This window comes from Ovis canadensis, chromosome 1 (genome assembly GCF_042477335.2).
Source record: "Ovis canadensis isolate MfBH-ARS-UI-01 breed Bighorn chromosome 1, ARS-UI_OviCan_v2, whole genome shotgun sequence".
Lineage (NCBI taxonomy): Eukaryota > Metazoa > Chordata > Mammalia > Artiodactyla > Bovidae > Ovis > Ovis canadensis.
Window position 1 is genome coordinate 182,230,342 of NC_091245.1, and position 25,534 is coordinate 182,255,875.

Here is a 25,534-nt window from a genome sequence, read left to right on the forward strand (position 1 = left end):
GTATAGTCATTTTTCAGTATCCATGGGGGTTGTTTGTTCCAGGAACCAAGCAGGTGCTCCAGTCTCTTACATAAAGTGGCATAGTATTTGCATATAGTCTAGGCACAGCCTCCCATATAATTTATACCATTTCTAGATTACTTATAATATTTAAATATTTAATAATATTTAATATAATTATAATTAATTATAATTACTTTTAATATTTAATATTTAATTACTTATAATATTTAACTGCTGCTGCTGCTGCTAAGTCGCGTCAGTCATGTCCGACTCTGTGTGACCCCATAGACGGCAGCCCACCAGGCTCCCCCGTCCCTGGGATTCTCCAGGCAAGAACACTGGAGTGGGTTCTCCAATGCATAAAGTGAAAAGTGAAAGTGAATTTGCTCTGTTGTGTCCGGCTGGTAGCGACCCCATGGACTGCAGCCTACCAGGCTCCTCCGTCCATGGGATTTTACAGGCAAGAGTGCTGGAGTGGGGTGCCATTGCCATCAGGACTTCCCTGCTGGCTCAGACGGTAAAGCGTCTGTCTACAATGCAGGAGACCCGGGTTCGATCCCTGGGTTGGGAAGATCCCCTGGAGAAGGAAATGGCAAGCCACTCTAGGACTATTGCCTGGAAAATCCCATGGACAGAGGAGCCTGGTAGGCTACAGTCCATGGAGTTGCAGAGTTGGACACGACTGAGTGATTTCACTCACTCACTCACTCCCCGATTTAATAGTATGTAAATGCTACGTGAACGGGGCTTCCCAGGTGGAGCTAGTAGTAAAGAACCCGCCTACCAATGCAGGAGATGCAAGAGACAGACACAGTTTCTCTCTCTGAGTCAGTGCGATCCCCTGGAGGAAGGCATGGCATCCCAGTATTCTTCCCTGAAAAATCCCATGGACAGAGGAGCCTGGTGGGCTACAGTCCATAGGGTCACAAAGAGTTGGACATGACTGATGTGACTTGGCACGCAAGCACACTATGTGGCTAGTTACAGATGCAATATAAATGCTATGCAAAGAGTTGCCAGTAGGAGACGTTTGTTTTTTTGAAACTTTCCGGATCTGTGGTTGGTTGAATCTGTACATGGTGAACTCATAATTCCAGAAGGCCAGCTGTATAAGACAGGTCCTGCCTCTGTGGCTTCTACCAGCCCCCACTGTAGAAGCAATCTAAGTCTTTTATGGTCCAAATGCCAGAGTCCACTTCTCTCTGTGCTTTATTCCCGTCAGCTGCTCGCTGCTCTCCCACCCTTGGCTCTTCTGCCTTGGCAACCAGTTTTGGAAATGCCCCACTGGTTCAACCTCTGCACCCACATTAGGTCTTTAGCTGCAGCTCTGTAACTGTGGAGAGGCGGTGGAGGAGGTGTGTTGATGTGAGCCTTGAAGGATAGGTTGAATTGGGGTGAGCAGAAAGTACTTGGTGAGGCATGTGTTGTCTAAGAGGCTGAGGTGGGGGGTGAGGTGTATGTTGTACATGGGTCATGGTGTAGACTTGGGAGTAGGCAGTACCCATGGAGGGGAGGAAACTGGTTCGAGATCGGGCATCCTGCAGGAGGAAAGGAGGACAGGAGTCTGGGCAGTGTGGGATGCTCAGGGTGCAGGCTGGAATGAGGGGCAAAGCACCAGGCTTCCAGTGTTCCCCCCTGGCGGAACAGCAGACTTTTAGGACATGTACCATGGGGCATGTCCAAGGCAGCAGTGGCAAGCCCGGAGGGCGGGTGAATGTGTAGCCTCCACCTCCTCTCCCCAGAGCAAGGCTTCACCAGAGAGCAAGCTTTGGCTGTGGACTGTCTGAGAGCAGGGGGCTGTGATTCTCCACCCTCATGTCTCCGGAGCCTAGTCTCGAGTCTGGTGCTTCGCAGGCACTCAGGGACTTTCACGTGAATGAACAGAGCGATGGGGGAGGGAAGCAGGAAGTAAGGCTGGGCCAGCAGCAGGGCTTGATGATGTGCTGGGAGCTCTAGGCAAGCGTCAGCCAATCTCAATCCAGGGTCAGGCAACTGGGGCTCACCCTCTGCATCCCCAGTGGTTGTGGGGTCACCACTCATGAGAAAACTCACTCTTCTGGTCTCCTCTGATTCTATTGGGTCAGAGAGACTAAGCCCGAATTCAACAACATCTCAGTCCAAATAAATAAGAGCGAAGAAATAAGATTCAGGGAGAGGGAATCTTAGTTCTTTCCCTCACTCATGGGAAAGCTGCTCTGTTTGGTCAAGACTTTCGTCTTGTTTCTGAAGTAAATGGCTCTTGTTCCCATGATCATTAGATTCCAAATGCAGTTCCTGGCCTTTAAGTGCACAAACGTAAGTTTCTCTTCTCACTGCACACTCTTTAGTGGGAAGAAGTCGGGGCAACCCAGTGAACCCCATCAGGGACAGGTTCCCCAGAATCGTGGGCATTACACAGATGCTTTTGAGCTTGTTCGATAAAGGCTGATTTTTTAAAAAAGTACATTGAGACAGAACTTGAAAACTATAGGCTGACTAATAGTAATCCCAAGACCAGTGTATCTCTAACCACAGTTTTGTTTATTTTTAAAGTGTTTCCTTCATGGTTTTTCTTGTGGCTTGCCCAGGGCAGTTTGTGCTCTTGTTGTGAGCTTTATCTGTCTTTGACATTGTTTTTGCTGAGCTTGGTTTTTCCGAGACCCTCTCTCTCCTCAGAGGCTCAGTTTCACCCTGCCATCAGCAGTCAGCCAGTTTCAGTGGCAGAAGGGGCCACAGCTGCTTCCTGTCAGCCCCCCGGGCAGAAGCATGCAGTGGTGTCTCCTCCTGATCTGGGCCCAGGTGCTGAAGCAGGCGCTCCTCCCCGCATCAGGTAAGATCTGAAGTCTAGCCCAGGACAGGACCGGGAGGGAGAGCGGGCGGGAAGGGGAGGCTGGAGCCAAGGCCTCATCCATCTGACGGAAGGAAATACAGTTTTCAGAGTCCCGTGTCCCCTCGTGGGAGAAAACGCTGTCTCTGAGAAGGAGCTCCAGTTCTGTTTTCGGTGGTAGATGAAGGACTTGGGGTTGTGGGGTGCCTGCCTGGCTGACCCAAAAAAAGAAGCAGGAGGTGAGAAAGGGACTAAGGAGGAGGGATGATGGGTTTGCTGGGCGAAGTTCCCTCCTGCTCTATCCTCCTTTCGTCTGTCCTTGAGGAAACTTCTAGAAAAATATAGTGTGCTTTTTGTGGGTCAAAAACGTCATCGTCACAGATTACAGATATTCTACTGCTATAGATTGATTTATGTTAAACTTATTTCCTTCTGTATTAAAAATCATAAATAAATGTGTCGGGGGGGCAGAAATATTTAAAAACTGTTATAATTTTGTTTCCCTGTTGTTTTCTGAACCATCTGTGGGGGGCCATTGCTGAGTAGGGTAGTTTTGCCTGGGAGAAATATAGTTGCTCTCCAAGCTTCCTTTCCTTTAGATTTCGGGGCTTTTCTGAAAATTTTCCAGGCACCCCCAACTGCAGTCAATCGAAACAGCCAGGTCTTATTTCAAAGGATAATGGGCCCAGTGCAGAACTGGCTGCCGAAAAGATACAATCAGAAACAGAGGTGGTGGCCGACAAGGGCCTATATTCTAGGTAGAGAGATAAAGTAAGTGTGTGGAAAAAAATCAATGAGCTCATCAGGAAATAATATTCCAGCAGAGGGTCCTGAGAGGGTGAAGCAGCTACACTGTATAGGAATTATGGCGTTTATAGGGGAAAGACAGGATGAACTGGAGAGACTGTCATTCCAAAATCCAGTTCTGGTATTTCCCTGGCGATCCAGTGGTTAAGGCGTTGCCTTCCTGTGCAGGGGGCATGTGGGCTCAATCCCTAGATGAGGAGCTAAGATCCCACATGCCTGGTGGCCAAAAAATCAAAATATAAAACAGAAGCAATATTGTAACAGATTCAATAAAGACTTTAAAAATGATACACATTAAAAAAAAAATCTTAAAAAAAAAAAACCAAGCAAACCACTGAAAACCAATTTTGGCCTCAAAGACTCCCTGGAATTTCTAGGGGAAGGTTCAAGACCAGCTGCTAAAAATGCACACTTCTTTCCCCCTCCCTAGGAGCTGTGACAGGCAGAATAGTAACAATGGGGAACATTTCTGCAGAGGAAGGTGGTTCTGTCACCTTACAATGTCACCTCTCCTCCACCACTGCCAAAGTGACCCAAGTCAACTGGAATCTGCAAGACCAAGTCGTGGCCGTCCATCATGCCAGCTTGGGGTGGCACATCGAGCCTGCCTTCAGGGAGCGAGTGGTGCCGGGCTCCAATCTGGGCCTCACCCTCCGGTCGCTGACCAGTAACGACACAGGACGGTACACCTGCATCTATCACACCTACCCCGACGGCATTTACAAAGGGGCGCTCTTTCTGCAAGTCCTGCGACACTCAGGTACGCCCTCTGGGGCCAGGTGGCTGAGGACCCTCATGCCTGATGATCAAAACACTGCAGAGCAGGACCTCCCAACCTTGGTTCACATTCACATCACCTGGGAGCTTTCAAATGGTACGGAAGCTGGCACCGCAGCCCAGACCAGTTCAGTCAGAGCCTCTAGGGGCAGAGCAGGGTGTGTTAGATTCTAGAAGCACTCCTGATGGTTTGAATAGTCAGTCATGACTGAGAACCACTATTTGGGTAAAAAAGCACATCTTATGTGTTTTTGTTAGGAAGACCGGCTGTTCAGGTCGTTTGAGAAGCGTGTACACGCTCAGTCGTGTCCGACTCTTTATAACTCTATGGACTGTAGCCCAGCAGGCTCCTCTGTCCATGGGGTTTCCTAGGCAAGAATACTGCAGTGGGTTGCCATTTCCTACTCCAGGGCATCTTCCTGACCCAGGGATTGAACCTGAGTCTCCTGTGTCTCCTGCATTGGCGGGTGGATTCTTTACTGCTGCACTGCCTGGGAAGAACCCATTTGAGAAGGGATCACGTTAATTACTTTAGCAGATATCATGCCAATTAGATTTAGCCTCTCCATTTATAAGGGATTAGAGCTCAGTGTGTGCTAAGTGTGAATGTACAACAGTTTGCATTTCTGTGGTACTTGATGGTTTCCAAAATGCTCTCACCTTCATTATCCACCTGAACACTTAAACCTCTTTGGAGAGGGGAAATGACTATTCTAATGGCTGAGGGACACGATAGAAAAGTGATGATGGGCTCAGACGGCCTGGGTCCAAATCCTAGTGTTGCTGTGACCTCAGACAAGAGTGTTGGGCTTCTCTGCGCCTCTTTTTTCTCAACTGTGAAATGAGGAGATGTAAGACCTTATGAGGTGTGAACATAGGACTGGATTACTGACTAAAAGAAATGCCCTTAGTATAGCACCTGGAATGTGGCAAGCATGAGGTCAGTGTTAGCTATTAATAGGATCCCCCAAACCCCATCTGACTGTAGGGTGGAGGAAGAAGCTGAGCCTGACCGTTGCTCAGAGTGGTACAGCTGATTTTAATACAGGTTTTCAGGTTCCACTCAACCACACCCTCCCTGCTGCTGTCTGCTGCCATCAGTGGTGTGGGAGTTTACGTCTTATGAGTTAGCAAACTGTGTGTGTGTGAACTGAGGAGATAAAAGTTGGCCTGAAAGTTTCTTCTCAAGCGCTGCTTCCTGAGGGGCCTCGACATAGGCCCAAGTGGGGAAGAGCCTCCATCCTTTGCTGGTTCTATGGATGGCCCTCTGCAGGCCCTCGCACCCCTCCAGCCTCCATCCTTTGCTGGTTCTGTGGACAGCTCTCTGTAGCTTTGCTCCTGCTCAGTCCTCTCTGCCTACCTGTGGCCAAGGCAGGAGACCAGGTCCTCAGGACAGGAGGAAAACAAGCTGGGCAATTTGGCTCGCCTCCCTGTCCTGGTACCTTGCAGGTAGCATGCGTGCTGTCCCATCCTAAGTGATGGCAGGCCTTAACCACCTTCCTGGTATTCGGAGTCCTCTGTCAAAGGGAAGAGGGCTCAGCCTCTGCTACACCCCTCTCCCTCCAAGACTTCCCTGGACAGCTGGATTCTGCCCGAGGTCCTGGGAAGGAGGTGGGCATGGGAGGGGGCAGCCTGGAAGCTCGTGTGCCTATAGTCCAGCACACAGCCTAGCAGCTGTCTTGTTTCCCTCACACCCTCCTCGGGTCAAGTATCGTCTCTCCGAGCTCCCTGACTCTTCCTCCTTCTTGTTTACACTTTACATCTTGATGCAGATTCTCCTGTTCATGCTTTAATTTGTATCGTGAGTATTCATTAGGTGTCTGCTAGGAGAAGGCAATGGCACCCCACTCCAGCACTCTTGCCTGGAAAATCCCATGGACAGAGGAGCCTGGTAGGCTGCAGTCCATGGGGTAGCTAAGAGTCGGACACGACTGAGCACCTTCACTTTCACTTTTCACTTTCATGCATTGGAGAAGGAAATGGCAACCCACTCCAATGTTCTTGCCTGGAGAATCCCAGGGACGGCGGAGCCTGGTGGGCTGCCATCTATGGGGTTGCACAGAGTCAGACACGACTGAAATGACTTAGCAGCAGCAGCAGCAGGTTCCAGGTGCTGGCAAAACAGCAAAGGGTAAAGTTCCAGAGCCTTACCCGCTCCAGGGTCTCACAGCCTAGTTGAGATGTGTTACAGGCTTAAGGTAAAAGCTTATATGCCTTTTTTCTTCTTTGTACTTTAATGTTAATTTTACTTTTTAATTAAACTTTTCAAAATATCAGATTGATTATAAACACAAAGTTTAATAAAAAGAAAGTATTCACTTTCTTTCTTTCTTTTTTTTTTTTTACTGTATGTTATTTGTTTCACTTTGTGACTATTACTGAAAGTGATTTTGTTGAACAGAAGGGAGTGTTAAAAATGGTCTGCTGTGGCGTCAAATGCGTGAGGCACAGTCCTGGAGGGATCAGTTATTCATTTTGTGATGGGCCTGGTAGATGCTCTGCTATCCAAAGAGCTGGGTTTGAAGACTCCAGTCCTGTGGTTTGAGACTAGCCTGGCCAATTCTTACCCCTGGTGCCTGGACACTGAGGTTTCCCTGGTTAATGGTTGCCCTTTGCTTCTGGCCTCTACCCACTCATCTTAGTTTTGTCTTCCCTCTAGTGGCTGAGTACAGCGCTGGGTTCCAGATCCAATTGCTTGGAGCCGCGGCTGCAGTGCTGGCGGTCATCTGCATAGCAGTCATCGCAGGGGCCACGTTGGCCAGAAAGGTAACGACTCTGGCTGCACCTCTCAGTCCTGGGCACCGCATCCCTACCACCCATCCTATCCCACCCCTGGTCCTTTCCTGTCCCCTTGCTGTCTAGATGTGACTCCCTCCCCTCCCCCACACACTGCTCTCTCTGCCTTTTGCCGCAGTACTTTCTCTGCCTCTCAGTGGCGTTGCTTGTGCTCTTTAACTGCCCCTTTCCCTCGTCTAGGAGCTCTTGAAAGTTCGGACCTGTATCCTCCACATCATGCTGTCGCCTACAATTCCTGGCTTCTGCTTGGGCCTTAAGCTACTCCTCTGAGAGTCTGATTTATCTACCGTGAGCTTGATGCATCCTGGGCATCTGCTCTGTGCCAGGGGTTTTTGAACATTAGCTCCTTAATTTTAATCGCCAGTCACTAGTGCTGGTTACCTAGCACTTCTGCAGGATGAAAAATCAACACTCCAAAAATTTAGGGGCAAAAGGTGCATGGCAAGATCAGTAGGTTGTAAATCCTCCATTACATTTGCTTAAGAGGTCATGTGGCTGAGAGAGTATTGAACGGGAAATTGGAAATTTCTATTCTCAGCATGAAGTGTGTGGTGATAGGGTGGTTGTTTCATCTTCTGGGTCTCCAGTTCTTCATATGTAAAATAGGGATTATGATTCTACTTGCTCTATATCCCAGAATTGTGATAAACAGCTAGCATATTACACGTGGAAGCTTTGTAAACAGTGAAGAAATATATTTTCTTCATATACTCATGTCCTTGTGTGGTAACTGGCAGCTACTGTTGTGTGCAAGCGTACTAAGTCATTTCAGTCGTGTCCAACTCTTTCCAGCCCTTTGGACGGTAGGCCGCCAGGCTCCTCTGTCTGTGGGGTTCTCTCGGCAAGAATACTGGAGTGGGTTGCCCTGCCCTCCTCCAGGGGATCTTCCTGGCCCAGGGATCAACCCAAGTCTCCTGCCTCTCCTGCATTGGCAGGTGGGTTCTTCATCACTAGTGCCAGCTGGGAAGCTCCTGATTTGGATGAAAATAATTCCTACTCCTTTTTACCTGCCCTCTTGGGTCTTTTAAGCCATCCAAGGTTGCCTTAATTTAAGTTACTAAACAAACATTTTGGAGAGTACAAGCCTGTGATTCTTAACAGTTTTCCACCTCATTCCAGATCCTCCTCCCCAACCCGCCTTACTTTCCCTCCAACTCTGACTGTACTCAGTCAACAACTCAACTCTACAGCCTGCCTTATTCTCTGGGCTGGTACCTGGTGCTGTTATTCCTGATACATATGGGTTTACATCTACCACCTTATTCCCTTCATGTTTGATTTGCCTGTTTACTTCCCTAAAATCTTTTTCTTGCTGCCTTTTTTTTTTTTTTAGTTTTTTATTTTTTAAATTTTAAAATCTTTAATTCTTACATGTGTTCCCAAACATGAACCCCCCTCCCACCTCCCTCCCCATAACATCTCTGTGGGTCATCTTGCTGCCTTTTGAATTAAGTATTTTTATTATTAAAAATATGTTTGGTAGTTATGCATTTTTCTTTTCTTTAGTAGTTACCCTAGGGATTATAAAATAGACCTCTGATTTGTTAAGTCTAATATGTAGTAGTACTTTTGTCATCTCTTGGATTTTGCAAGAACCTTAGAACACATTAACTCTTTTCTAACCTCCCCTACTTATTGCTACTACTGTCATGGATTTTAGTTCTCTTTCTATCTTAACCACCCACCTGAAAATGATTATTGTCTTATGAGTCAATGTTTGTTTTGATTTACCTTTCTATTGCTCTTCACCTCTTCATAAATTTTCTTTCTTATAACTAGAATCATTTTCCTTCTGCCTAAAGAATATCCTTTAGTATTTCCTTGTGGGCAGGCATGCTAGCAGTGAATTATCTCACTTTTTGTTTGCCTGAAAATATCTTAATTTTCCTTAATTTAGAAGTGACCTATTTGTTTTTCTGGGTATAGAATTCTACGTTGGCAGTGATTTTCTTTCAACACATGGAAAATACTGCCCCATTGTCTCTGACGTCCCATATTTTTGTTGAGAAATTATATGGGAGTCTTATTTTTGTTCTGTGAAATACAGTGTTTGTTTTTGTTTTCTTGTTCTTTAAAATTTGTCCTTCTCTTTGGTTTTCAGCAATTATACGGGGATATAATTGGATATAGTCATCTATGTATTTATTCTGTTTGAGGTTCAGAGTGCTTTTTGAATTTGTTACTTGATATCTTCCGTCAGTTTTGTATCATTCTTGGCTGTTATTTCTTCATATATTAATTCTCTGTCCTCGCTTTCCTTTCCTTCTGGAATTCTAATCACAGGTGATATCTTCAACATTTTCACTTTTCCCCCACATCCCTTACCCTCTTTTTGGAATTTCCCATCCACTTGTCCCATCAAATGTTTTCTTTGGATGTGCTTTCCAGTTTACTAAGTGTCTTCTTTGATGTATCTAATCTTCTGTTAAACCCATCCATTAAGTTTTTAATTTCCGTTATCATATTTTTCAGATCCACAACTTCTATTTTGCTCTTTGTTTGAATAGTTTACAGTGTGCCAAAATTCCCTATCTTGTTTTTAATTCTTTGAAAATATTAATCATAGTTATTTTGAAATCTGTGCCTGATAATCCTATTAGTTGTGTTCTCTATGGTCTTCTAATAGTTTCTCTTTTTGCTTGTTTCTTGGACCTAGCTTATCTTCTTCACTGTTTATTTTTCATTGAGTGCTGTGCTTTCTACTTCAAGACCTGTGGCAATGATCTGAAGCTCTAGGTAATATCATCTTCCTCTAGAGAGGAGTCCTTTGGCGTCTGCCAGAGGACTAGTACGAAAGCATTGGCATTCCTGTCACTTTAATTAAATCAGTGGTGAGAGAATTGAAAGCTGGACCCAACTTTGCTACTTCCTTACTGGTAGAGGGTAGTCCTTTGGGATTCTAACTCAAAGCCTGTAGTGTTTGCCAAAGTCTCCATCCTCAGTGATTTCTGAACTCAAAGTTTTGTCCCTTTAGCCAGAAACTCTATGGAGTTTATCTGCTTCTTGGCCATGACTTTCAGGAAATTTCTCTAGAAGAAAATCTCCCTCAATGCTCATCTCATCTCTCTGGGCTTCCTACTCATAGACTTTGCTCCCTAGCCCAAAATTTCTCACTGATTTGACAGATTTCAGATGACTACAAACAGACACTTATATTATTTAGCTTTTCTCGCTGTTCTCAATGGAAAGTTTGGTTCAAAGCAACATAGGTAATCATTGTTCCACCAGAATCAGAACTCCTGTTTCTGACATTGCATTTCCTATCTGCAATCGAAGGCTGACTCTTTTTTTTTTTTTTCATAGTTATTTTATTTGGCTGTGTTGGGTCTTGGTTACAGCATGCAGGATCTATCATTGGGGTGGTGCTCAGGCTTCTCTCTAGTTGAGGTGTGTAGGCTTTAGTAGTTGCTGTGTACAGGTTTAGCTTCCCCATGTCATGTGGGATCTTAGTTCCCCAACCAGGGATTGAAGCCACATTCCCTGCATTGAGAGGCAGATTCTTAATCACTGGACCACCAGGGAAATCCCTCAAAGGCTGAACTATAAGCAGAACATATTTAGCCAGCCCACCCACCTTGGGCTATATTGGGTTAAGACCCCCAACTTGAGTTCTAGCCCCACTGTACCTGATTCCTCATCAGCCATTTAGCCTGAATCTGGCTGGGCCACTGCCAGTCCAGACGGAGAGATTTAGACAGCTGTGTGTTCTTAGGCTCAGATTCCATGCGTCTTGCTTATTTTGAGTTCTTCTTTTTCCTTTTCTCCATCTCTCAGAAGTGGACCATCCTTTGATTTTCTCTTCTTTCTTCTTTAACATCTATTTGACTATTTTCCTCCTGTTACTCCTCTGAAGATCTTCAAGAGCTGCTTCCCTCTCCAGGCCTCAGAATTGAGATGGAATTGCACAAACGAGAATTGCTTAATAAGAAAGTGCTATTGTAATGTTTTTCCACTTAGACCTCATGATAATTTACATTGAAAATAGCCTTAATACTGTATAAGTGTCTAGACTTTGTCTATATTTTCCTACTGTTAATTCTGCTTATGGAGTTACACTTTTGTGCATACTCATGCCTATCACCACTGACTAATCTTGAATTTTCAGTCTAATATCTTACATCTTAAATTCTTAGTTTGTGTAGATAAACCCACTTTGCTTTCTGTAACCTATCGTCAACACCAGGGTATTAATGTAACAGTAACATGTTCCATTTGACACACATTCTGTCTTCATTCAGATCTGAAAGGGAAGAAATCCCAGGAGCACTTACTCTAACCTTATTTTACTGAGAACAGATTGGAATGAGGATGGGGAAAGGACTTTGGTAGCAGAACCAAAGTCTTATTCCCCTCTAAGTGACAAATTGCCCAGGTCTCCCCCAGTCAGTGGTCTAATAGTGCTTCAGGCACCTGTTGGACTTTGCAGATTTGGTCCAGAGGAAGTGAAAGAGATTTTCCAAATGGTAGGAACACTCATGTGATAGGTGAAAGTTACATAAAGTCTAATACTAGCATACGGTCCACCAACTCGCCTGCAAAAATTTCTTGTCCTATGGTTCAAACCCTCACTTCCATGTTCATGAGGCAAACATTTAGATTGCTGACTGACTCGGTTCATAAGGATGTGGCCACTATTCCTTGTTGTTCAGTAGGCATCATGGAACAGAGTGCTGGGGATCCAGCAGTGGCTGAAATGTGGCTAGCACTATCGGAGAAATCAATGACTTAATGACTTACAGTATTTTCATTTATGTCTTAGCTATTGCAGTAGGTAGGTTTCGTAAATGAAACTTCGAGGGGAAAATGAATGCTAGAACAGTGATGAACTAGAGGAAAGAGGTGAAGAGAACAATGGTTGATCCACGGGCTGGAAGGGAGTTGTTAACGGTAGTTGGTGAGCAGATGTCCCCTGCTGTCACCGGTACTCTGCAGCTCGGGCACATGGAGATACGGGTTTTTTTACAAGCAGCAGAACACATTTTCCTGTTAATGATTAAGACTGGTTCATTCTCAGGCCAGTATTCCAGACAAGTTTGTAAAAGGGAAAGGGGAAGAGGTGAAGAGAGGCCAGTAGGTATTGAATTCTGTGGCTCCCCTTCTAAAGTGTTTTATTCACCAGCCCCCTCTTTGACCTGTCTGCTGCTTCCTGTCTAAGTCAGTTCCTCTCTGCTTTTTCCTATGCTTTGGTTACGGCTTCTTGTCTTCTTTCTCTTATTGCTCAAATGTATTTTATCCTTACCCAGCAGAGAAACATAGTACTCTTAAGCTGAGTAGTTTGAGGACAGTTTAATGAAAGGATTTACAAAGTATTGGAAAGCTCAGAGGGAAAGCATAAGAGGGCGTGTAGGAATGTATTGTTACCACCCTGAGATCTTTAGGGGAAAGGAGAGAGAATGATTACTGAAACCTGGAAGGAAGGGTGATGACTAGGCCCTGGAAAGAGAGAGCTGCGTGGAGGGGACCACCTTGAGAAGTACTATAATCTTTGATTGAAGATCGCAGCCAGTCCAAGTCCACTCTGCAGAGAGAATGCTGGGGAACATATGCCCTCAACCTCACTCTCCTTCCTGCCATTCTCCTACTGTTGCTTTGCATTGACTGAACCCAGACTCAAGCCAGAGAGCAAGAGAAATCACTGGGTTGGTGTGAATCCACTTGCAATGCGAGAGACCTGGGTTCGATCCCTGGGTTGGGAAGATCCCCTGGAGAGGGCATGGCAACCCACTCCAGTATTCCTGCCTGGAGAATCCCATGGGCAGGGGAGACTAGTGGGCTACAGCCTGTGGGGTCGCAAAGAGTCGGATGTGACTGAGCGCCTAAGCACAGCACAGCACGCACCTGTACTTCAGTCTCCTTAGGCACAGAAGGATGCAGAGTGACGCTGAGGGGTGAACAGACAGTATCCACACTGTTACTATTACAGATCTTGGCTTGCCACACTTCAGTCTTCTCTCATGCATCCTTGAACACTTGATTACACATTTAAGCAATACCCTTGTCAGCTGTCCATCTGTATTTCTCCTGGGACCACTGGGCTTTATTAGCCACCTTAGTAGTGCTGTGGGCCAGGCTTCCTTGGCTGCCATTTCAGTAATCGCATCCACTTTGTTTCTTACATGCTGCCATCTGCCCCGATATTATTTGGGGATCTCCTCATCCCTGTCGCTGCTGGGGACCCAGATCTATACATCATCGCCTACTTCAACCCCAGCATACAGAGGAGAGCTACCTCTGAGCCCCGCAGTGATGCTGGTGGTTTCTTCATTAGCACATTCCTTTCCACCTTAGGAAAAGGGTGTCCTCTGGATCTTCTCCAGAAACATAAGCAGCTGTTGAGGTTTCCAAATTATTGTAGTTCAGAGATTGGCAAAGTTTCTTTGTAAAGGGCCAGGATCTTTTAGCTTTTGTGGGCCTTCCAGTCTCTGCTGCACCAATTCAACAATGCCATCATACTGTGAGGGGACCACAGATAATATGTAAATGAATGAGTTGGCCATGTTTCAATAAATCTTTATTTATAAACACTGAAATTTAAATTTTATATAATTTTCATGTTTAAGAAAATATTATTCTTTTGAATTTTTTGAACTACGTAATGATATAAAATCCACTTTTAGCCCATGGGCAGTGCAAAAGCCTGTGGTGCCCCAGATTTGACCCATGGGCCTTAGTTTGCCAATTCCTGATTTGGTAAGTTGTATTGGGGAAAATGGGCTTTCCTCAAAGCTCAGTCAGTAAAGAATCTGCCTGTAATGCAGGAGACCTGCGTTAGATTCCTGGGTCGGGAAGATCCCCTGGAGAAGGAAATGGCAACCCACTCCAGTATTATTGCCTGGAGAATCCCATGGACAGAGGAGCCTGGCAGGCTATAGTTTATGGGGTTGCAAGAGTCAGACACGACTTAGCAGCTAAATCACCACCACCATTGGGAAAAACTCTGTCCTTTCCTCTTCTCTGCTCTTAGCAGTGCACAGAACACTTCTGCCACCAGAAGCCTCCACACTGACCAATTCTGCCACATTATCTGAACGCCCTATAAGCAAGCCACTCCTGATGCTATCTACCTGTAGTGAACACCGGGTCCCAGCAGTTAGGGGCTTAGCCCTCCAAGACAGCCCTCACTGCAGATGCCAGTTGCAAGTCCCAGGCTGTCATCTGTGCCTCTGGCTGCCACGGCTGCTGAGTCGCTTCCATCGCATCTGACTCTGTGCAGCCCCATGGGCTGTAGCCTGCTATGCTCCTTGTCCATGGGGATTCTCCAGCAAGAATACTGGAGTGGGTTTTCATGCCTTCCTCCAGGAGATCTTCCCCACCCAGGAATCAAACCCAGGTCTTCCACATTGCAGGCAGATTCTTTACCATCTGAGCCACCAGGGAAGCCTGACTTGTTGTAATTGAGGTTCCCACAGTCCTTTCCTTGGGTCTGATAATTTGCTAAGATGGCTCACAGAACTCACGGGAACACTTACATGCATCAGTTTATTATACAGTAAAGAATTTGATAAAGGATAGAGATGAGGAGCCAAATGAAAGAGATACATGGGATGGGGTCTCCAAAGGTCCCAGGCACAGGAGCTTCTGTCCTCATGGAGCTGGGTGTGCTGCCTTCCAGGCGTGTGGCTGTATTCAGCAACCCAGAAACTCTCCAGTCCCATACTGCTCGGGGTTTCATGGAGACTTCATCACACAGGCACGATCCGTTATTAACTCATTTTCCAGTCCGCTCCTCTCCCTGGAGAATAGGGGTTAGGACCAGAAGTTCCAAGCTTCTCCTCATGGCTTGGTCATTCTGGTGACCAGCCTCCACGTGAGGGCCCACCGAAAGTCACTTCACTGGGACAAAAGACACTCCTGCCATCCAGGATATTCCAACGGATTTAGGAACTTTGTGTATGACATTCCTATCACTAGGGATATGTTAGGGTCAGGAACTGGGATTTAATGAAGACCAAATATTAACTGGGGGTAGAGACCAACATATGCTTCTTACTATTCCACACGGGTCCGTGATAGCAGTGTCTGGGGAGTGGGAACACTCGTTGGGTGAGGAGGTGATCCGAGCAGAATGCCAGCTGCATTTCCTTCAGACCCCGAGAGCCAGTAGGTTGCATTATTTAGGAGTTTGGGCTTTGAAATCAGACAGACCTAGGTTTTGGATCCTAGCAATACCACTTGACTAGCTCGGCCACCTAAATTTGCTGACCCTCAGTTTCTTCATCTGTAAAATGGGAATAATAATTATGGCACTGCCCTATTAGAGTTGTAGAAAAACTCAAGTCAAATAATTCAAGTAAGGCACCTGGAGGTTTTCCTGATAGGGATTAGTAACTATTCTTTATTAAGTTCTTATAATTATTATAAAATTTATTTACTATAGCACTTCATAATACCTGGTGCTCAATAGTTATAGTGCATAGACCGATGAGGACTAAATGAATGGATGTTATTTGATGACCAACTATTGGGAAAAGTGCCCCCAGGGACCTTCTGTAAGGGAAAGGAGAGATGGGTGTGTCTAGCTCCAGGATAGTCACTGCTAACTGTCCTTATGTTCCCCAAGAGGACAGTATGGGTCCCGCAAATCTCCATACTGCAATCTCATAGCTCCCTTTGGTCCTTTAGAACAACATCAGTGCATTAATCCCAGACTTGTTTTCTATGCTGATTTTGTTGGGTTCCCAACACAGGATAGATGGAATGAAAACAGACCAGCTGAGAGACCCATGTCAGATAGATTTACATTTCCCAGAGGATTTGGGGGAGCCAAAATAGTCCTGTGATTTAAAGACAAGGGTAGGCAGGCTAAGAATGGGAAGGAGAATACATATACCATCAGGAAAAGTCACAATCAGCTGTTTGAGAACTGGGTATCAGTATTTTTTTAAATGGATAGAGTTGCATTAAGGGATATAGGACTCCTTTTAAGTACAGCATCACGTGACCTACAACAACAACCCTTTCCTTCACACCCACAGTAAGGTGCAGCCACTTCTACTGAAAAGGAGTGAATGAAACAGCCTGCAGGAGCCAGCTCCTCAAGGCCAGCAGTGTGACCCTGCTCCTAATTTGTGATATGTGTCCAAGGTGCCCATTCAGGCAACCCACCTTTCTGTTCAGCCTCTCTGCATATACTTGTATCCTGTTGAGCTTGACACTAGCCAGTGAAGATGGTGCTGATTCTTATTTTGAAGCAGTGAGGTAGACAGAATGAAATGTGGTTTGTGTTCATTGTTATTTTCCAAGCCTGTGTGCAGCTCTTTATAATTCTGTCATTTGGATCTATGGTGGGGCTGGGTGACCTGCTTTGGAGCAGCATCTGTGAAAGCTGAGAGACTGTCACCTTTGCATGGCGTGCCATCAGGCATTTCTCCTGCCACCCCGCTTGTGCCTGCTGTTCTTTGATTTTTTTTGCCTCTAAGCATGACCCTCACCTGTGATACTGTCATGGGGATGTGATGGCTGATTTCACATCCTTGATTTTCCCAAACAGATTTCACTGTCCGTCCTCTTGTCTCATAAGTACATATGTACCTGTCTCACCATGAGTCTATATTTTGATTTGAAAAATCCTGTTCATTTAGATTTGGGGCTAGTGGGGTGGGCCAGGAGAGAGAGAGAGAGAGTGTTGTGTGTGTGTGTGTGTGTGTGTGTGTGTGTGTTTTAGTCCTAAGACATACAATAAGCATCTGTTATGGGCTCTGAGGTTACCAAGAAGAACACAGCCCAGATCCTTCCCTCAGGAGAGCTCACAGTTGGGGTCTAAAGAGACAGAAGGGTAAACAATTATACACAGCATCGAAGGTTACAATGAAGAACACCCAGGACCACAGTGGAGCACACAGGAATGATATAACTCTGCCAGAAGGCTCAAGGATGTCTTCCTGAACAGCGTACTGTAGAGCCGAGCCTGGAGGAAGGGGCAAACAACTTTTCAGGGAGCTGTGGGGAACGGACAGTAGAGGTAACATATACCCAATTGGAAAGGCAGGAAGCAGTGCCTAGCATTTGGAAACTGCAAGATGAGAGGCAGTTTGGCTAAGAAGAGCATGGCCCAGAGTCAGACAAACTCAAGTCAGAACTGAGATTTCACCTGTCTGAGTCTACCAGCTCACTCAAAAGCAGAAACTTCAATAGGTGGTTGCTGAGATGACATAAAGAAACTAGCCCACTTGGTGCTCATAGCAGATTCGCAATAAATGGTGCCTCTTTGGCACCCAGGCCCTATACTTGAACTTGGGGTGTTGGTTAGGGAAGCACTGCAGGAAATGAAGCTGGAAAGGCAAGTATGACCAGATCCCCAAAAGCATTTTGGGGTGCATTACTCAGTCCCCTGTGGGGCATATGGTGAAACTGGGGACTTTCTTCCCAGAACAATGCGCTTTACACAACGTTGTTAATACAGCTCAAGGGGTCTGAAGGCCACCTGTGGCATTTAGAGGTGGCTAAGCACCTGCCCGGAGAAGGCGATGGCACCCCACTCCAGTGCTCTTGCCTGGAAACTCCCATGGACAGAGGAGCCTGGTGGGCTGCAGTCCATGGGGTTGCTAGGAGTCAGGCACGACTGAACGACTTCACTTTCACTTTTCACTTTCATGCATTGGAGAAGGAAATGGCAACCCACTCCAGTGTCCTTGCCTGGAGAATCCCAGGGACGGGGGAGCCTGGCGGGCTGCGGTCTATGGGGTCGCACAGAATCGGACACGACTGAGGCGACTTAGCAGCAGCAGCAGCAAACACCTGCCCATAGACACTGGGGGCCATGATGAGTTTTAGGGAGAAGCATGGCAGGATCCAACTTCCATCTTTGAAGGATGGTGGCTGTGTGGAAATTGGAGCAGAGGTTAGAGGGAATCTAGAGAGTGGTGAGTCTGGAAGTGCAGGTGAGAGATGAGACATGGAAGTGGATGCGAAAGATGGGCTCAGTTTCAGAGCTGCTTTGGAATAAAATCAGATGGGATTTTATGGCCCACTGGAATTTTTAAAAAGTTATTTATTAGGCTCTGATATTTGTGTGCATGCTCATTCGTGTCCAGGTCCTTGCAACCCTATTGGCTGTAGCCTGCCAGGTTCCTCTGTCCATGGGATTTTTCAGGCAAGAATACTGGAGCATTGCCATTTCCTCCTCCAGGGGATCTTTGTGACCTAGGGATCAAACCCGCATCTCTTGCATTGGCAGGCAGATTCTTCGGCCACCGAACCACCTGGGAAGTCCAAGCTCTGATATTTACTTATTTATGTTTTGGCCAACTGCACAGCATATAGGATCTTAATTCCCTATCCAGGGATGGAAATCAGCATCCCCTGCTTTGGAAGCACAGGAATCTTAAGCACGGGACTGCCAGGGAAGTCCTGGCCCACTGGAGTTTAGTAGTAGCCTCCACATTTCTGGTCATCTGGTATCATAAATCGGGACCGCTTGCTGCTTGCCAGTGGTGAGGGGTGAGGCTCCGGGTCAGCAGCTGGACCTCTGTGTCTGGAGCTCAGGGCAGAAGCCTGGGCTAGTTTGGATAGGGATGTGGGGATCCTCAGAGGACAGAGGGTGGGTGGAGATGTACATAAGGATGAATTGCTGAGCTGCTGCACAGTGGAAGAGAGAGTGTCGAGTGTGACAGACCAGAGGCGGAAGCCTGGAAGAACGTCTTTATCTGGGGAGATGAGGTGTAAGCAAAAAAAAAAAAGAAAGAAAGAAAAGGAAAAGAGCAGGCTCAGCTACGGAGGGAGGTGGGAGACTTCCGCAGGAGGAGGAGGAGAAGCAAGAGAGAGTGATGCCATGATAGCAGCAAAGCAGGGAAGGGGAACATCTCAGAGGGAAGCAAGCGGCCAGCAGCGCCAGAGGCAGCCAGGGAGCGGGGAGAGACGGGCTCGGAAGCCGCCTTCGGGCTCAGCCGACCGGAAGGAGAATGTAGGGGAGCCTGGAGCCTTTCAGTGGAGCAGCTGGGGCTGAAAGCTGGCTAAGACGGATCAAGAAATTAAGGGTTAAGGAACTAGTGTTGATAAGAACACAATGTGCGTGTGTGTAAGATATGACTACTGTAATAACAAAAACGATATTATTACTGGATCACGTTGGAGAGTCACTTTTGAATGATATCCCCACATATTCACTTTGTGGGTTTTTTGTTTGTTTGTTTGTTTGTTTTGGGAAGAAATCTCTCAGAATCCGTTCTGCGGAAGGTGACCTTGGGAGGGGGCCGTCTGAACCGGAGGCGTGCAGACCCAGGGTCGTGTCCTCCCCCGGCAGCTGTGTGCAGGCGGATGCCGGGCTGTGCAGTGACCAGGGCAGAGAGGACCAAGCTGAGGCCGAGCCGCACGAGTACTTCAACGTCCTGAGCTACAGAAGCCTGGCCAGCTTCAGCTTCCCCACTGAGACCGGTTAGCGCCCGGGCATCTTCCGGGAGACCCAGTCCGGTCTTTGTCATCACAGATGGTCGTATTGACATCTGCACGTCACAGCTCTGTGTGTATGAAAGTGTGTGCGTCTGTGCATGTGTGTTCTGTCGAGTGAATGCATGTCAGCCTCCTCTGTGTCTATGTTTTTCCTCTACCAGCCCTTCCAGTTCCATGGTGCAGACCCTGGTGAGGAGCTTGTGTTTGATTACAAATGCAAAGTTAGAAAACGGAACAAAGACCTGAGCTGGTTTTGAAGCTGGCAGTGGGAGCAGATCCTGCGGCTGAGATCTGCATCCCCCCTGAAAGCGCTGGGCAGGGCTCAGGGCTACAGGGCTTTGTGGTGGGTGATGGTGGTGGGGTGACTGCAGAGAAGCCTCATTTCATTTGTCACTGTCGTTTTCATCAACATTCACACACTGGAGGCATTTTAGGAATAAGGCATGCCACCAGCTTCTATGGGGCTTCTCAGATGGTGCTAATGGTAAAGAACCCACCTGCCAATGCAAGAGATGTAAAAGACGCGGGTTCGATCCCTGGGTTGGGAAGATGCCCTGGAGGAGGGCATGGCAACACACTCCAGTATTCTTGCCTGGAGAATCCCCAGGGACAGAGGAGCCTGGCACACTACAGTCTACATGGTCCCAAAGAGCTGAACACGTCTGAGTGACTTAGCATGCATGCACCTGCTTCTGTGCAGAGCTTGGAGGATGACTAAGTGCAGACTCTTTCAGAGTCCTAGTCCTGTAAGAACTCACAGTTAAGTGGGGAGACAATATTTACATTAAAAGGTAGTGAGGAGATAAGGGTCTAAGACACAGGCCTTTGGGAAGAGATGTCAGTTCAGGGTGAGATGGTCAAGATAAGCTTTTCTGTGGGTAAGTGGCTTGGGAGGATGTGGGGAACAGTGAGGCTTGGCTGGGAGAGCAGGAGTTTTGTCTAGGGGATCATAGATAGAAAGTTTGAGAGGTAAAAAGTCCTACATAGAGGACCCTGGCACCAAGGGAGCAAGCAAGACTTCAGAGTTTATTTTCTGGGCAGACTATTCAAATCTCCTTTTGCTGGACGTACTCAGAGGCCAGTGATGGCTGAATACAGAGAACTCTAGGCTCTTCCAGCCACATGTGCTGGGGAAGCCCACAGAAATGGTGCATGCCTACTGCAGGAGCTATAGGTTGATCCTTGGTCTGTGATCTACTTCTTCTCTATCAATCTACCACTGAGTCTTTGAAGAAAGAATCTGTTTCCCACCAAAGAGGAAATCTTACTTTTTAAAATAGAGACACTTCCTAGAAAAACAAAAGAGGATGATAGCAGGTTTAAAAAAATGAGCACCTCAAACTAGCTGCCTGGAACCCTTACAATCATGCCCTTACCTTTTTGTGCTGGGGCTGAAGTGGCATCGGAGGGGCTCATTTCCGGCATTCAGGCTGTATCCTCCCACCACTTTTCTTAGGAAAATGAGGGAAGTGGCATTTAGAGGAGACTGATTTTCTGCAATGGGCACAGGAACTGAGAGAAAATGTGAAGCAAGTCTGTCCTTTGCCAGAAGATCCCCTGGAGAAGGAAATGGCACCCCACTCCAGTTCTCTTGCCTGGAAAACCCCATGGACGGAGGAGCCTGGTAGGCTACGGTCCATGGGGTCACAAAGAGTTGGACACGACTGAGCGACTTCACTTTCACTTTCTTTTCACTTTCGAAACAGAGTATTGCCCTGCTCTCTCAGAATCAGGCTGTTGAGGGAGAACACAATTCAACTCCTTTTCCTCCTTGGATTTTGATTTTTCTCACTTCTGTATCAAACGGGTATGCAGTCAGGAGCAATGAACTGAAATATGTCCAGAGTGCCAAGTCCTTTGGAAGAGAGATAGATACCTGTAAAAATGCTGCTTTTTGCCATGGCAGTTCACAATTTCTTTCTTGCAAAGCTAGTGCAGATTGGTTGGGAGTAGAAGATAATTCACAACTCACACAGAATGACAAAAAGGGAGTGGTATTTTGATTTGAAGAAGATACAAATTTGGTGGAGGCTGGACTAAGAGTTGGATGCTCTTTAACATGACTATGATAGTTATTTAACATGATTAGATAGGGAAACATTTCCAAATGTCATTTGGATGGTACTAAAAATACAAAGGGACCCATAGATGTTATGGTTCAGGTTATTAAAGTGAGATTGAATTAGACAAAAAATAAATCTGAAAGTGGAATTCACTAAAGCAGATTTTCTTTTGAGAACTGAGAAGATAGTCCGCTAAAGCCATGTACCTGGATATATGCCTGTCCAGGACAGCAGCCACTTTCCATGTGCGGCTCTCACATTCCATGTGGTTAGTCCTATTGAGCTGGACTGTGCTAGAAGTAGAAAATACACACCAGATTGTGAAAACAGTGTGAATAATAGAACTGTAAATGGTCACATGATTAATTGAAAAATATTGATTACATGTTGAAATTATAATATTTTGTATATATTGTGTTAAATAAAAGATATTATTAAAATGGATTTCACCTGTTTCTTTTTACTTTCTTAATGTGGCTACTGGAAAATCTAAAATTGCATATGTAACTCCCATTATATTTGTGTTGGATTGTGAAGCCATAGACTTTAAATCCCAGTCAAGGTGGTACCTAAGATGGGTGTCTATCTCTGACTGGCGGGCTCTGTCTCTCTCTCTATCATTCAAAATAGGGCCTGAGGAAGGTTTTCTCTCTTATTGTGCCTTTTGAGAAATATGGAAAAAGATCACAAGAGAGACTGAGTTGGGAGACCACTAAGTGTAGACAAGAGCTCCTAAGAGCTTCTGGATCCCCTCTTAGAGTCCATGATAGGGGGAAGGGAGAATAAATGAATCAATAAATGTGAATTTGAAGAAGAATACATTTACACCATACCCCTTATCACTTCACATTCTAAGCCTGGGCATATAACCCAGTGAATTACACTGAACTGATCTGTAACCCAGTGAATTACACTGAGCAGTAAGAGAAATTACGAGTCATGGACCTTTGAGGCAGATGGTCTTCATGAGTGGACAGAAACTTCCCATGCAATTTTATCCTATGACTTGTTCCTTCTCAGCTGGACAGGGGGTGGCTGTGTGTGCTGCACAAGAATGGCAGGGTTCTGGTGGGCTCAAACCCCATCAAAGGAGGGAGTCAGCAGCATGGGTGTAGCTGCCAACTATGAGAAATCAGTGTTTTGTTCAGTTTTCTGGTTCTTCCAGTCCTGCAACCTTGCAGTCAACTCCCATATCCACTCCTAAGCATACCTTCCCAGAGACCCAGGAGAGCGTTATGTGTGTCAAAGAGTGAGTTTTCTGGAAGTCAGAATTATATTCTTTGATGTTTGGGGTTTCCCTGGTGGCTCAGATGGTAAAGAATCTGCCTGCAATACAAGAGACCCAGATTCAATCCCAGGTTTGGGGAGATTCTCTGGAGAAGGGAATTGTTACTCGTATTCTCGCCTGGAAAATTCCATGGACAGAGGACCCTGGCAGGCTATAGTCTATGGGGTTGTAAAGAGTCAGACACAACTAAGCAACTAACAAACACACTTTGGGAGAATTTTTGCATAAGTTAGAGTCTAGGGCTGTGCGCTGTGCTTAGTCACTCAGTTGTGTTTGATTCTTTGTGACCCCATGGACTGTAGCCCAACAGGCTCCTCTGTCCATGGGGATTCTCCAAGCAAAAATACTGGAGTGTGTTGCCATGCCCTCCTCCAAGTGATCTTCTGAACCCAGGGATTGAACCCAGGTCTCCTGCATTGCAGGTGGATTCTTTACAGTCCGAGCCATCCAATAAAGCTTTCTATAATGATGGAAATCTTCTGTATCTGTGCTCTCCAATGTGGCAGCAAATAGCTCTAAGTAGTCATGATTTCAATCAGCACTTGAAATGTGGCTAATGTGACTAAGGGTGTTAATGTTAAATTTTATTTAATTTTGATAAACAATGTAAATGTGACTGGTGCCTAGCATATTAGATGTCACAATTCTAGTAATTGCCTTGTGTATGGATAAAACACAGAGAGGTGTATCTATCAGCCACTGGATAGGTCTTCAGATGTTATGCACTTGAAAGGGCTATCAACAGGAAGAAATGCGGAGGTCTGTTCTCTTCTGTCCTTCCTTTGATCAAGACAAGCATGGTACCAAACGCAAGCTACGCATTTCCTTATTTCACACGCTTCCCCATAGGTATCTGAGGTAGCTAAGTGGTTCCTGTAAACAGGGCAAGAACTGGCAAGAAGTTTGCAACTCACAGGTGTTATGCAGGGATAGACTTGCATCGCAGGACTTTCCCTGGACTACAGTCATCTTGACTTCATATCAGAATGTTGTGAAGAGCATCACCCCTGCTGCTAAGAGTCTAGTTGATTGTATAGGGATTAGAAGAGCAGTAGGTGCAGTGTGTCATGGATTGGGAGCCAGGATACCTGTCCAAGCACTGAATGCTACTAGTTAGTTTCATGGCCTTGGATAAGCCATTTAACCTATTGACCTTCATTACAAATGTTTCCTCATTTGTAAAATGGTAATACTAGTATCTACCTTATACGGTTCTTGGAGAGATGAAGTAAGATAACGTGGTTGAGTTTTTTGTAAGCTGTAAAATGCAGGATTAATGTTATTATTATGCTAGGCATTGCTTTTAACAATGCCACAGGGGCCCTGGGGTGGCATCAAATCTTGTTGGGATTTAAAGAATGCTAAGAAGTTGCAGATATATTCTTGCACCCTGCAAGCTCTTGGTAAGTATTTACAACTTTTGTGTGTTAAGTGAGATGATGGTCTTTAGCAAAGTCAAATGTATCTTGGATATTGATGATCTTCTTATAATAGGGTATTGTTGTTGTCTTCAGTCTTCATATTTGGGTTTCTAATTAAGTTGATTTCAAGACATGTGAACTTAAATCGGAACAGAGTAGCATGCTCCAGGAGGGTGAAGCAGTGGAAGAGTTTGCAGGAGTTGAAATCCTGGGAAAGTGAGGGAAGAGCTGTCTTCACCTTGCACACTGTCAGGCAGGGCTGCTACATCTGGACCAGGGCAGGCAGTGCACCTCTCTTTGCGAGCAGTGACTTCAACCAGCAAAGTATCACCCAACATGTTACATTCATGTTGTTTATCTGTATTTACTTTTAGTTTTTTAAAATTACAGTATAGTTGATTTACAATATTGTGTTTATTTCAGGTCTACAGCAAAGTGATTCAGTTATACATGTATATGTGTGCACACATATATATAAGATTATTACAAAATGTTCCTGTGTTATACAGTAGGTCCTTGTTGATTATCTATTTCATATATAGTAGTGTGTATATGTTAATCCCCAACTCCTAATCTATCCCGTCTCTGCTTCTCCTTTGATACCATAACTTTGTTTTTTTATGTCTGTGGATTTACTTCTGTTTTGTAAATATGTTCATATTTTAGCTTTATAATTCTATAAAAGGCACAAGCATAAAAGATTTACTTGGTTTTATGTTTGAGAATATTTAAGAGAGAGTTTAATAAAAACATTCCATGAATTATTGATTAATGTATTAATAGACATTAGAACAAAAATAATCAGACTCTCCTATGTGGAGAAGTCTATGAGAAGTCTATGAGAAGTACTTATAAAAAATGAATTAGTAAGTTTATTTTTAATTAATTAATTATTGCAGTAGAGTTACTATGTGAGAAGTACTTTTCCCTTTTTTTTAAAAACAGTTCTTTAACTGGCGGGAAAATTGCTTTCCAATGTTGTGTTGCTTTCTGCTATATAACAGTTTAGTTCAGCCACAATTATACTATATCCCCTCCCTCTTGAGCTTTTCTCTTCTCCCCCCTCCCACTCCTCTAGGTCATCACAGAGCACCAGGCTGGGCTCTTGTGTTATATAGCAACTTCTCACCAGCTGTTTTACCCATGGTAGTATATATTGGAGAAGGAAATGGCAACCCATTCCAGT

General features: G+C 45.5%; 1 protein-coding gene and 1 non-coding gene across 2 annotated transcripts; both read left to right on the forward strand.

The window, feature by feature from the left end:
* The first annotated feature begins 502 nt into the window (after nucleotides 1-502).
* On the forward strand, nucleotides 503-574 carry TRNAC-ACA (transfer RNA cysteine (anticodon ACA)). The gene has a single exon. It is a non-coding gene; the product is annotated as a tRNA-Cys (tRNA).
* Nucleotides 575-2,571: 1,997 nt separating this feature from the next.
* TIGIT (T cell immunoreceptor with Ig and ITIM domains) lies at nucleotides 2,572-22,083 on the forward strand. Its single transcript, XM_069554148.1, has 4 exons — nucleotides 2,572-2,812; nucleotides 4,047-4,376; nucleotides 7,053-7,159; nucleotides 19,336-22,083. Exons 1-4 carry the CDS (start codon nucleotides 2,749-2,751, stop codon nucleotides 19,564-19,566), a joined length of 732 nt encoding a protein of 243 aa, XP_069410249.1. The 5' UTR covers nucleotides 2,572-2,748; the 3' UTR covers nucleotides 19,567-22,083.
* Nucleotides 22,084-25,534: the final 3,451 nt, after the last annotated feature.

What these genes read in the sequence shown, in the direction of transcription:
- TIGIT (XM_069554148.1), top strand. Translation starts at nt 2,749, where the DNA reads ATGCAGTGGTGTCTCCTCCTGATCTGGGCCCAGGTGCTGAAGCAGGCG. An exon ending in GGCGCTCCTCCCCGCATCAG is followed by an intron (nt 2,813 to 4,046) that starts GTAAGATCTGAA and finishes CCCCCTCCCTAG; the next exon opens with GAGCTGTGACAGGCAGAATA. An exon ending in GCAAGTCCTGCGACACTCAG is followed by an intron (nt 4,377 to 7,052) that starts GTACGCCCTCTG and finishes TCTTCCCTCTAG; the next exon opens with TGGCTGAGTACAGCGCTGGG.